This window comes from Solenopsis invicta, chromosome 11, assembly GCF_016802725.1.
Source record: "Solenopsis invicta isolate M01_SB chromosome 11, UNIL_Sinv_3.0, whole genome shotgun sequence".
In the NCBI taxonomy this organism is placed as follows: domain Eukaryota; kingdom Metazoa; phylum Arthropoda; class Insecta; order Hymenoptera; family Formicidae; genus Solenopsis; species Solenopsis invicta.
Window position 1 is genome coordinate 12,878,766 of NC_052674.1, and position 12,792 is coordinate 12,891,557.

The 12,792-nt window shown below is 31.8% G+C and overlaps 3 protein-coding genes across 3 annotated transcripts; 1 reads left to right on the forward strand and 2 right to left on the reverse strand.

The window, feature by feature from the left end:
- Positions 1 to 818: 818 nt before the first annotated feature.
- On the reverse strand, positions 819 to 2,705 carry LOC113005824 (eukaryotic translation initiation factor 5B-like). Its single transcript, XM_039455157.1, has 4 exons — positions 2,443 to 2,705; positions 2,175 to 2,363; positions 1,751 to 2,065; positions 819 to 1,098 (listed from the first exon to the last, which is right to left on the reverse strand). The coding sequence occupies exons 1-4, from the start codon at positions 2,702 to 2,704 to the stop codon at positions 857 to 859; spliced, it is 1,008 nt and encodes a 335-aa protein (XP_039311091.1). The 5' UTR covers position 2,705; the 3' UTR covers positions 819 to 856.
- A 5,304-nt stretch (positions 2,706 to 8,009) lies between these two features.
- LOC120358999 lies at positions 8,010 to 9,523 on the forward strand. The gene is made up of 2 exons (XM_039455120.1): positions 8,010 to 8,298; positions 8,451 to 9,523. Exons 1-2 carry the CDS (start codon positions 8,028 to 8,030, stop codon positions 8,720 to 8,722), a joined length of 543 nt encoding a protein of 180 aa, XP_039311054.1. The 5' UTR covers positions 8,010 to 8,027; the 3' UTR covers positions 8,723 to 9,523.
- On the reverse strand, positions 9,407 to 11,318 carry LOC113006314 (putative nuclease HARBI1). The gene is made up of 7 exons (XM_039455119.1): positions 11,170 to 11,318; positions 10,946 to 11,039; positions 10,544 to 10,734; positions 10,339 to 10,474; positions 10,074 to 10,218; positions 9,754 to 9,948; positions 9,407 to 9,661 (listed from the first exon to the last, which is right to left on the reverse strand). Exons 1-4 carry the CDS (start codon positions 11,316 to 11,318, stop codon positions 10,360 to 10,362), a joined length of 549 nt encoding a protein of 182 aa, XP_039311053.1. The 3' UTR covers positions 9,407 to 9,661; positions 9,754 to 9,948; positions 10,074 to 10,218; positions 10,339 to 10,359.
- Between the last annotated feature and the right edge of the window lie 1,474 nt (positions 11,319 to 12,792).

Below are 12,792 nucleotides of genomic sequence, written 5' to 3' on the forward strand. Positions count from 1 at the left end.
ATTGTGTATTTGAAAATATTTCTTAATTGTTTACAAAAATTTTTGCATTTAAATATTACTATGTATTAGGTACTTACTAAAAATCATTTTTATTAGTTTCAATTTATGTAGTGGTTCCTTTCCACAACGGCCTTCCCAATTATATTTCTCCGCCAATTTATTGGTGAATAACTTATACAACATCCTTTTTACGGCATCAGTGACGTTAGTTCCTGCGATGGATTTGATATATGCTCGCTATATAAAATAAGAAACATACAATAAATGAAACATTATAATAAACTTTTTGTCTTGGATATGTAGTAATATACTTTTCTTAACAATTCTGGAATCATTTTTCTTGTCTATTACTAGCAATCTTAGTGATTAATAATTTTTTAAGTAAAAGATAAAGAATTTCGTTATACTTATTAATCATTTTAATTAAAGTCATTCAAAATAGAAATAAGATAAAAATTTATAAAAAGAGTATTGTTGGATAATATTTTATGGAAAAGTTTACTTAAAATTGATTGTACAATGCACTTTATAAACCTGAATAATTGCGAAATATGCTATACAGCCTTAGCCAAAATGATTAGGCACCTATACTTTTTTTGTTAATCTGGAATTATTTTATCTCTATATTTCATATTGATTACTGATATTTGTACGTAAGTTTAAAAGGTTTTTGAAACAAAGGTTTATTTACATTTTAATTTTAATCTTTTCAGTTAAAAAATATTTAAAACCTTATAAGGTGTCTAATATTTTTGACCAAGTCTGTACATATATTCAATTACTAGAAAATCATTTTACATAATTATGTCTTTTGTTACAATTTTTAGACTGTATTTATGATATAAATTTGTATGCATTAACTTACTATTGCAGCATTATCTTGGGAATTATGAAGTTTCAAGATTTCCTCCACCTCCATTAATTGTTCTGCAGTTTGCAACGGAAATCGGTCTTCAACGCTTTCAAAAGAAATCTCTGTGTTCTTGGCTTCTGTTTCTGAATTTGTCCTTTTCACTAAAATATCCAATAAGCTAAGCGTTTGCCGCATATCGTATTTTATGGTCGCTATTTCTCTTGTCAGTCTCTTCAAATGATCCACTGTAAGTATAAATACCATAATTTAAGAAACAAATAAAATACATATACTGTATATACACAATTTTAATATAGAAATTAGCAGTTGCGTTAAGTAAAAAAAAAGAAAAAACAGAAATGTTTATTGCGATATACTATAAAATATTTTTTTATCCAAAATAAAATATAAATTCTTAAACATTTTAATTTAAAGTTTTTATTTTAATATACTACATTTTTTATTATTATTATTAGTTTTCGCGTATTTATTATTAAAGTTATATAATATTATAAAAAGTAATTTAAAAAAATTAAAGTAATATTACAACAGTATAGTAATAATAATAAATTCTATGTAAAAAATTTTAGAAATAATCTATAGAAAATAAATAATTAAAGAAATAAGAGTTTTAATATCTATTATTTTTAAATTTATCAAATATTTTTTCGTATAATTAAAGATTTCAAAAATACTGAGTTTTTGTTTGGACAAACGCATAATAGATAGTTAGTGAAATACAATGATAAACTTATCTTTGTATTACAATTATAACATTTATAACACTGTAATACAGAGACAAGTTTATTTGATAAAAATTTATATCTTTGTTAAAAAAAATTATGTAATTCTAAAAATATGATACATAAATTCATTGGATGGTGAATATTTACTTACCAATTGCATCTTGTGAAGACTTATCCAAATTATCATTTCTTTTTTCTTGTAATCTCTCTTCGTCTTGCATATGGCCGATCTCATCCATTTTATCCACATGCCGATTTGATATATCCTCTTCATTTTCTAGTCTATGGTGTACAGTACTATTGTGTCTTTCTTCATTTCTTGAATACGAAGAATTATGATCTCGAGATTCGTGTTCATTTGAATTTGAAACCTTTTCTGATTTGCTGTACGTTTCTGCGGAAGAATTCCGAGAACATTTAATCGTGGATAAAATTCCAGATTCATTTTCATCGTACGATCGTTGACCTTTCAATACAAAATAAAATGTAAATTAAAAAAATAAAAAATATAAATTTCACGTATACATATACACTCGTATGTAATATAAACATAACAGATTAGATTGTGTACTTACGTTTTGCAGGAGGACGTGGAGGACGTGGTAAAATAATTTCTCTAGATGATTCTTCCTCGCTTTCGGACGAGAGCATAGCTTTTTTTGCTCTTAATTTTCTCGCTTCTTTGCTTCTCGCTTCTTTATCGGTATCCATATCCGAAGTATCAAGAGCTTGTTTGGCTTTCTCATCGGCTTTACATAAAGATGCTGAAAATATTTCAAATATTATTAGTAAAATATTATGAAAAAACTTGAATTATTTGATTTCAATACTTACAATACTCGCCAAAAATCCGATCAATTTTAACGGAAGACCAATTAGAAGTTGGAATTTCTTCTTTTTCAATCGCCTTCCGAATTTTTAAATCCGTTTTATAATGTGAAGGATACTTGCATACATCGTTACTTTGTAGCCAAGATTTTGGTATTACTTGGATACCATCGTAGAATTCTGCGACGATAAATCCCTGATTCTTTGAATTCGGCATCTTCCGCCTGAAACTTTTGAACATATTTTCCCGAGTATCGTATTGTAAACATATATACATCCGCACAAAAATTTATTTAAATACGATACATATCTGGTTATATATATATAAATTTTTTTAGAAGAAAATTATGAAACGCAGTACGCAATATATTATAAACTATGTGCGGTGTTTATTAGCGGTAATACTGTAAAATTACTTTCATTACTATTCTTTACATATGGTAATTTTACAAATTTTTTACTAATTTTATGCAAAGGCCAAACTTGAAGAGCAGATAACTGACTGACTTTAAAGATGTCAAAATCGACAGAACTGCATGGATAATTGTAAAGTTCCTCAACAACTTTAAATTTACGACCTACTGCAATGTAATTATCTTCAATCGATGTTGCAATGTTTTCTAAACAGACGATATCATTTTCTATGAGACAACAATTATCAGGAGATTTAATTGAAACAACAAATTGAGGAAATTCAATCTTCGAAAATTGTGGACTGAAACAACCCGATATCAATGGTCCTTTTTCGTGAGGAGTTTTTACGTTAATTTTTGAAACGTTTATATTGTCAGAGTTTATGTTACAAAAACTCATCTCCGCATAGCGATTTCTAATTTGCTCTAATGGTTTATCCGATTTTCTTAAAATAGATTTCAATTCTTTCATGAAATTTTCAAACGGAAAGGCACTAAAAGTGTCTAATTGTCCAAATTGTTTTACGCAATCAGCTATATGTAAAAGACCGTGAATGTTATGGGACGCACATTCAGGTCCATAAATTTTAATAAAGCATTCAACAAAATGTTTTAATAATTTATCTGCATATTCTATGTGTTCGACTGTACTTTTCTGACATAAAATACGAACAGCAACGTGCAAAGTGAGAAAATTGGAGAAAATAACAGAATTTAATTCTTTTCGTAATATTACAGGACCGGTATATAATAGAAATTGTCTTAATTCAGTTGCTTTCCACTGTGCAAAATCTTGTATTTCTCGTGGTCTTCTTGCAAATTCTGTTGGAATGAAATGTCTGATGTTAAGAAGAGACTCGGAAATATTTTTTATTTTATGCGAGGATAAACATCTAGTTTTAAGAGGACCATTTATCCGCAATTTTATCAACTTTTTAACAACGCCAATGCATATCATATGCATGTAATCAAATGGTATGTGAGATACAACACCAAAATGTGGAATGTTTAGTAGAATGTAATGACCCAGATGATGTTCTTCTTGAATTTGATTAGAGAAGCTATCGTCTGTTCTTGCTTGGTAATCAAAATTGGGGAAACATATTCTGTTAGCGATAAAATCTCCTTCAATCGTACATTTTGGACAACTGAAATAACCCGTATGTCCTTTCGTAAGAGTAATGAAAGATTTTGCAGGAGCATCACATATGACAGAATGTATTGATATTGAAAATGTTGTCTCATTATAAATTACGCCCTCATTAATTAAATTACTGATTTCTTCTACGAACTGTTGTAAGAATTTATTCGCATCCGCTGGTTTAGATTTACCGAAATAACAACCAATAAGAAATACTTTGCCGTCAGGCATGATTCGTCCTAAAATGGGCCATAATTGATTAGAACTCGACCGAGAAATTGGTAAACCATCGATACCAATTTGAATCTGAACAGGTGATGAAACCTGTTCTAAACCTATTCTTGTTTCTAGATATAAATTGGAGAATGTTATATTCAATATTAAAATGACAATATTGTCCCGGAAATATTTCAGTAATAACGGAAGATCGTGGTGTACGTAGTAATGTCTTTGCACATTTTGGCAAATTGGAAAAAGTAGGATGCGCTGTTCTCAAACCGGACAATAAATGCGATAAAGCTACATGAGAAATACGATGTGTGCAAGACCATTGTACTAAAAATGCTTTGAAATCGTTGTTTTCTTCCTCTGAATCACGCTCCTCTCTTATACTGTCCTCTCTTATATTGTTTTCTCGATGTAAAGATATATTATTTATAAAAACATTATGTGCAGAAATATTCGTTATATTATTTCTATTCGTTATATTACTTCTATTCGTTATATTCGTAAACGTTAAATCGGGAAATGATAAATTTATTGCGTTTTGTTTAGTTTCGTCGAAAATGGCGCAATTAAAATCGATTATCTCGTCATGATTACTCGAAGCAGAATTATTTGAAATTTCGTTCGTATTAATATCTAATTCTTCGTTAAATCGGGCAAGTAATTCATCACTGCATTCTCGAATTATTTTACGACGGTACCTTTTTGAAATACGTGACGAAAATTTACGCTTTGACATGGTTCATTATTAATTCTGTACAAGTATCTATGTAAAAATCTATGTAAATTATATATTTAAAAATTCAAATAAAATGTGGAATTAAAAAGATCTTATACTTGCTCTTTTCGGTAATTGTTGAACAATCTCGATCGTTGTAGGTGGAATATATATATTGTTCAATTTCTTAATTAGTTACTCTCGATGATTCACTCACTGATCACAGCTAGGATCATGCATCAAGACCGAAGAAAACAGAAATCTCGATCGCTGAAAAAAATTACAAATATGTAGTAAAAAGCACAACACACGTACTAGCATCCGTAAAGGTGCATATATCAATATCTTCGCACTCTCCCACTTCCACTTTCTCTCTCTCTCTCTCTCTCTCTCTCTCTCTTTCTCTCTCTCGCTCGCTCTCTCTCTCTCTCTCTCTCTCTCTCTCTCGTTCATTCGCTCGCTCGCTCGCGCTTTCTCTCTCTCTCTCTTTCGTTCATTCGCTCGCTCGCTCGCGCTTCTCTCTCTCTCTTTTTCTATTTCTCTTACTCTCTCTCTTTCTCTCTCGCCTATAGATCTTTGTAAAGTATAAAAAATATTCGTCTATTGTATATACTCATACATCTCGAATCCCGTACAGCAAAGTTAATCCTGCATGCAATGTACATACACGTGTCATTGTGCAGGATCATTCGTGTCCATACTGCTACGATTCCTATTTCTCATATACATACATGTAATTTTTATAATTCTTCCAAATTTTTTTTCTAATGTATACATAGCAGAATAATTTAATAGAAAACTTGAAAACGACGTGTAAATTTTAATAGAATTTTTGAACACTTTTATAAGCCTCAAAATCAGATCGAACACAAATGATCCATGTGTGTCACTCTCATGGGTACTAAAAATATGCATGTACCACACTGCAAAATTAATTAATGGAATAAATTATGGCGATACCTCTTTGAAAAATATTCGACAAAAATTTACGCTTTGCTATGGTTAATTTTAATTGTATTTTAATATTCCCATTTTCTACATAAATGTGTACTACAATAGACTAAAAATATTTAAAAAAATTTCTACTTACTTTCTTTCTAAGAAATCCTCTTCATCCAATAATTCAGTTACGGTCACTTACTCTCGTTACTTATCACTGTGCATCTAACACGTGCTAACACGAGCAATAGGCGCGAATAGACTGGAAGAGACTTCTCCTCTCGCGAATGTCTCACTGTATCTCACGAAGAAACAAATGACGAATGCAAACGAGCGCGAAGCGCGAAGGCGCCAAACGCAGCCCTGCAACGGTCCTTATCTAATAGTGGTTTTCCTTGGGAGAACTAGTGTGCACTGATTGTGAGTGTGCACTCGCCGCTGGCAATTGGGCGTTTCGGTTCGCGCGATGACGGTGCCAACGGAAACGCCCAATTACGCGCGGCGAGTGCATACTCAGTGCGCATTAGTTCTCCCAAGGAAAAACGTTATAAGGTGCGTACATACATGTCTGTCGGGTGCCCCTGCATGAAGAATCACATACATAAAAATCGGCTTAATCAATTACACAAAATATGTTTCCAGTAATACTGTATATAAACATCATATACAAAATAATTTTAATAAATTTGTACTTGATATTTGTACGGGCCAAAACGTGGCCTGCATGAAGCACGAGGCACTCAACAGATATGTACGCACCTTAGCAACAACCTAATATGAATGATTGTTAGGGCCGGTATATAATAATTTGTTCTCAATTTAAGATCGTCTTAAACATAATCTTAAGAAACTAACACGGCCATTTAACAATGAATAAAAGATCGTATACGTACTTATAAGACGATCTAATGGCTCCTGCACATGAACGCGGAAACGCTTGCCGTGCGGCAAGCGTTTCCACATCCAGTGTGCAGGAGACAAAAAATGTAAGACCAAATTGCATAAATAAATATATAAATATATAAATATATATATATAAATATATAAATATAAATAAATATATAAATATATAAATATTGCAACATATAATTTTTCATAATTCTACGTATATAAACTTATAACAAATGTTCAATGAACGTTTATAATGTATTGATAGAATATATTTGTCATAGAGTTCGGATAAACTTCTAATAGAGATCTATTTGATAGAATTAAAATCCCATGGAGCTATAGAGGTTTCATGGATTACTAATGGACGTCTATCTGACTTCCACGATGGAAATAAAGTCTCATGGAGCTATGGATGTTTCATGAATTTCTAATGGACGTCCATCTGACTTCCATGATGGAAATAAAATCTCATAGAGCTATGGAGGTTGGATGGATGTCTAATGGAGGTCTGTCTGACTTCCATGATGGAAGTAAAATCCTATGGAGCTATAGAGGTTTCATGGATTACTAATGGACGTCTATCTGACTTCCACGATGGAAATAAAGTCTCATGGAGCTATGGAGGTTTCATGGATTTCTAATGGACGTCCATCTGACTTCGATGATAGAAATAAAATCTCATGGAGCTGTGGAGATTGGATGGATGTCTAATGGAGATCTATCTGACTTCTATGAATGTTTATGATGGAAGTAAAATCCCATGGAGCTATGGAGGTTTCATAGACTTCTAATGGACGTCCATCTGACTTCTATGATGGAAATAAAATCCCATGGAGCTATGGAGGTTGGATGGATGTCTAATGGAGATCTATCTGACTTCCATGATGGAAGTAAAATCCCATGGAGCTGTGGAGGTTTCATGGACTTCTAATGGAGATCTATCTGACTTCCATGATGGAAGTAAAATCCCATGGAGCTGTGGAGGTTTCATGGACTTCTAATGGACGTCCATCTGACTTCTATGATGGAAATAAAATCCCATGGAGCTATGGAGGTTGGATGGATGTCTAATGGAGATCTATATGACTTCCATGATGAAAGTAAAATCCCATGGAGCTATGGAGGTTTCATGGACTTCTAATGGAAGTCCATCTGACTTCCACCATGGAGATAGACGTCCCATGGAACTATGGAAGGGCGATGGACATCCACTGGAGGTCAATTTCTATGTGGGTAATATGTTAAATATTTACAGACCTGGAAAGATTGGAAGATGTACGTTTTAAAAAAAGAGACAAAACGAAGAAATCATGGTTTAGGAACGGGTGGAGGCTCGTCAATAAAGATATCTTTCTCTTCTTTAGAAGAAGATTTATTAGAATTTCTGACTCCAGAATCTGCGGGTTTGTCTAATATTCCACAAGGGGGATTTGATATAGCTGAAAATGTCATAGAGCTAGATTTGGATGATCCGCAAGAAAATAAGGAAAACCAATCGTCACAGAAAAGATTGTGTAAACATCTGTTTTTAAACGCTAATGCAGGTATGATTTGTAACACCATGTACGTACTGTTATATTTTCCAATTATATTTATTTAAAAAAAGAGTTGAAATAATAATGAATTATAGAATAAATAAAATTCTATATATACATAAAGTTAATTACAACATAAATATTTTATATTTTTATTTCAGGATTGGAAACACGATCACTGATACCTCAGACAATGCATATCCAAGAAAAACCAAAGATACAATCATCGTCGCCTAAGATAATTCACATAGAAGAGGGACAAAAATCAAAGTCGGAATTATCACTTCAAATGATTAATATCCAAAAAGAAAAATTAGCACTAAAAAAAGATGAGTTAGATATTCAACGGCAAATTTTGGAAGTGCAGCGATCAATACTGGTTGAATTACAGCAAATGAGGAAAACAGTGGATACATTTGGCCATTTAGAATAATATCCCACATTCATTTATTAATAATCATTACTTGAAAGTTCCTTTAGGTGAGATACTAAGATTTGAATAGTTTATCTATATGTTATATTTTATATATATGGAATATTTTAAATGTAATAAGGTATATTGAGTTTTTCTTTTTTGTTTTGATAATGAGTTTTTTTTGTTTTGGTGATAAATTTTTCTTTTTTGTTTTGATAATAAATTTAGTTTATTATCGGTGATAAAATACTCCTTACCACGTAGTTATTAAAAAAAACATATCTAAAAAGTTCCTTTTAAAGTTTATTTAGTTCTATCTGTATCACTACATAATAAGTTATCACCGTTTGATTTAACTTATTACAATAATTTCTTTTTGCAATAATTTTGTTGTGATACAATTAAACAACAAATATGAATATTTTAATAAAGTTTATAATACATATGTAGATTTATTACAAGATTTACTAATTATAAACAAGACTGAATGAAGAATATAAAGACTTTATGATAAAATTATTTGTAAAAAAGATTAGTAATATACATAATTTATGTTGAATATTATTTCCTCTATTTTCTAAGCTACAGTAGCATTTAAGAAATAATAACCAATAATAGTATAAGTGTATATTTTATTGTTATGTTTATATGACCCGGACACAGAGTTTATACAATACATATAGAATTAAAAATAATAAAGAATAAATATAGTAAAATTTATTATAAGATTAGGATATTTGGAAATGACTGAAATAAAATGTCAATTTGTATTACAAATATATACTTAATTAAAATACAAATATATGATACTTTCTCGAATGTCGTGACCATTTCTATTCTCATTGCGCCATATTCCATTTCCTTCTATATCAAAATTATCATAATATACTTCAGGTTCAGGAACGTTGTAGAATTTCGCCACGTTGTGAAGTACGCAACAAGCATTGATAATGAGTGCTAAAATTATAATATGTTCTTAAATCTTTGAATATATGGATTTGCCTTATTATGTGTGTATGTGTGTGTGTGTTTGTGTATAAAATTCCTACCAGAAAATTCTGGTGAATAATGGAGTCCTCTTTCCTTTCTCAAACACCTCCATCGTCCCTTCAAGATTCCAATAGTTCGTTCAACACTTGAGCGTGCTCTTACGTGAGCATTAGTGTAACGACCAGAAGGTGATTCTTCAGGTTGACCTAATTTTGGCGTCAATAAATAAGGTAACAAAGGGTAACCTGAGTCTCCTGAAAAGTTATGCAATATAAGCATTTCACACGTATATAATTATACATAAATTTTTTCTTCATTATAAGATTTATATGTATTTCTAAATATATTCCTAAAATATATAAATAAATAGATAATATACCTAACAACCAACTATTTCTTCGTCCATTATTATATTGTTGCTCTAAATGTACTGAAACAATTGAAGCATTCCATACGCGTGCATCATGCGTTCTTCCCCCATGTCCACTATTTACACTTAATATTTTTTCATAATAATCAGAAACCTTAAAGTATAAATATTTAGGGTATTTATTTAAAAACAATAATATGATAATAATAAATAATAATGCAATAATAATTTAGTTTTTATGCTAATAATATACTACTCAATACATAATACTTACTACCAAAACATTTAACGAATGTTATAATTTTCGGTTAATATATAAATGTTCTCGTTCCTTTTCTGGAGGCCAAATAGCGACATGTGTGCCATCAACAGCACCTATTGCACCAGGAAACCCACAATGAGTCCAAAATCTGGAAAAATAATAGTGTTATCAATTAATTTTTACTTTTAAATATTAGGTTTATCTAATATTAACTTACTGCTCTTTAATATGTTCCAGTTCATGATGTAGTTGAGGAAATTTAATCCAATGCCTCATTATTTGATTAAGTGCCTCCACAACAACATGAATTGCTGCAGATATTGATGCTTGGCACATGCAAGTTAAAAAATCTTGGCCAATGCGACGTTGATAAGACCCTGAGGCCAAAAAACTTAAAGTTGCAAAGACCTATTCAGAAATAATGCTTATTATTTGATAGTATGGACAAAACAAAAGTGTTTACAAGACAAAATAAATATAAAAAATATTTAAATTCGTAAAATATACAATTATAAACATATGTTAGATTTTTTATGTTATTGATTAGTAACTTGTAATTGAATGGATAGGTTGCAATTATAGTTGTAAGGATAGGTTGTAAATATTAAAAAATTACTACCTTTAATTCACGGGGTATCGCTGTATGTCTCCTTCCTTCAGGTATATGTGGCAATAAATCATGGCACAGTCTCATTGCTGCCTCTCGAGATAACCTATAAATATATTCGATAATATTTTTTATTCGTGATGAAATGCTTACTTGCTAATAATAGCATGTATACACATTATTACATTTATAAAAAGTTTAAAATTAAGCAATATAATAATTACATTTATTATTACCTGTATAATTTTTGAAACGTTTTTTCTGGAATGTCAAATGGATCTTGAGTATCTCTTAAAATTTTACGCATTATTCGTACAGGATTTTCTGGATTTTCTTCTCTTTGATATTCTTCTTCCTCAAAAATAATCCACCATGCAGCAGCCATTATAGCCGATTAATTTTAACTTAATATTAAAATTGGTTGCGTTTAGCAAAAAAAGCTGCTTTTTCACCATTAAAACCATTTTCACGTGAAATTTTTCATTTTTGTGGAAATTTTCACTTTTTCACAAGTTCACACTAGGGAAAAAGTTTCATGATCGACCCCCTGGTTTAGCCTTTAAATCATCATCTAGTTTATTTTTTCCTTGAGAGAAATTGCTTATTATTCCAGTCATACTGGAAGTAGCCATTTCTTTATCGGTAAAAACAAGATCCATTACAGAAACTGTGAACAGAGACAGCTTGCTACGATTAAGTCTTCCTAGCTTCTCAGTCTCTACTTTTCTCCCCGCAAAATCTGTGACATCTATCTGTAAAATGAAAATACAGACAAAATGCATACATTAAAAAAATATGCTATAAAATTTAAAAAATTCTATATATGTACATACGAGGTGTGTTCAAAAAGTATCGCGAATTTTGAATTTTCGCGGGTTACGTATATTCGAATTTCGATCTTTTTGTGGCGTTATGTTGGTACTCATGTCTCTCACTTATGCCGACAAGCTCGGCCATTTTGAATGTTCACTTAATTGTTGACAGCTGCTTTGCTTGCACGTGTTTTGGATCGTCTTCGATTTTTACCTAATCAAAAAAATGGATCAAAGAACCTGTATCAAATTTTGTGTGAAAAACGAAATTAAGTGCGCGGATGCATTCCGAATGTTGACTGTGGCATACGGAGAAGCTACCTTGGACCGAAGCAACGTTTATCGGTGGTACAAAATGTTCTCAGAAGGCCGAGAAGATGTGAACGACGAAGAGCGTGCCGGACGCCCGAGCACTTCAACAACAGACGAAAAAATTAATGAAGTGGAGAAAATGGTATTGGCCAATCGTCGAATCACCGTTAGAGAAGTTGCTGAGGACCTAAACATATCGATTGACTCGTGCCATTCGATTTTTATCAATGATTTGGGCATGAGACGGGTCGCCGCGAAATTCGTACCAAAATTGCTCAATTGCGACCAAAAACAGCATCGCATGAACATTGCTAATGAGATGTTGGACTCTGTCCGCGACGACCCAAATTTGCTCCAGAGGGTCATAACTGGTGACGAATCGTGGGTTTATGGTTATGACGTGGAAACCAAAGCTCAATCATCTCAATGGAAGCTGCCGCACGAACCAAGACCGAAAAAAGCGCGCCAAGTTCGGTCGAATGTGAAAGTTTTGCTGACAGTTTTCTTCGATTGCAGGGGCGTGGTGCATCATGAGTTCTTGCCACAGGGTAGAACGGTCAATAAGGAATATTACCTGCAAGTTATGCGCAATTTGCGCGAAGCAATCCGCCAGAAACGCCCGGATTTGTGGAAGAACAAAAATTGGCTTTTGCACCACGATAACGCCCCTGCTCACACATCGTTGCTTGTGCGCGACTTTTTGGCCAAAAACAACACACTAATGATGCCGCAGCC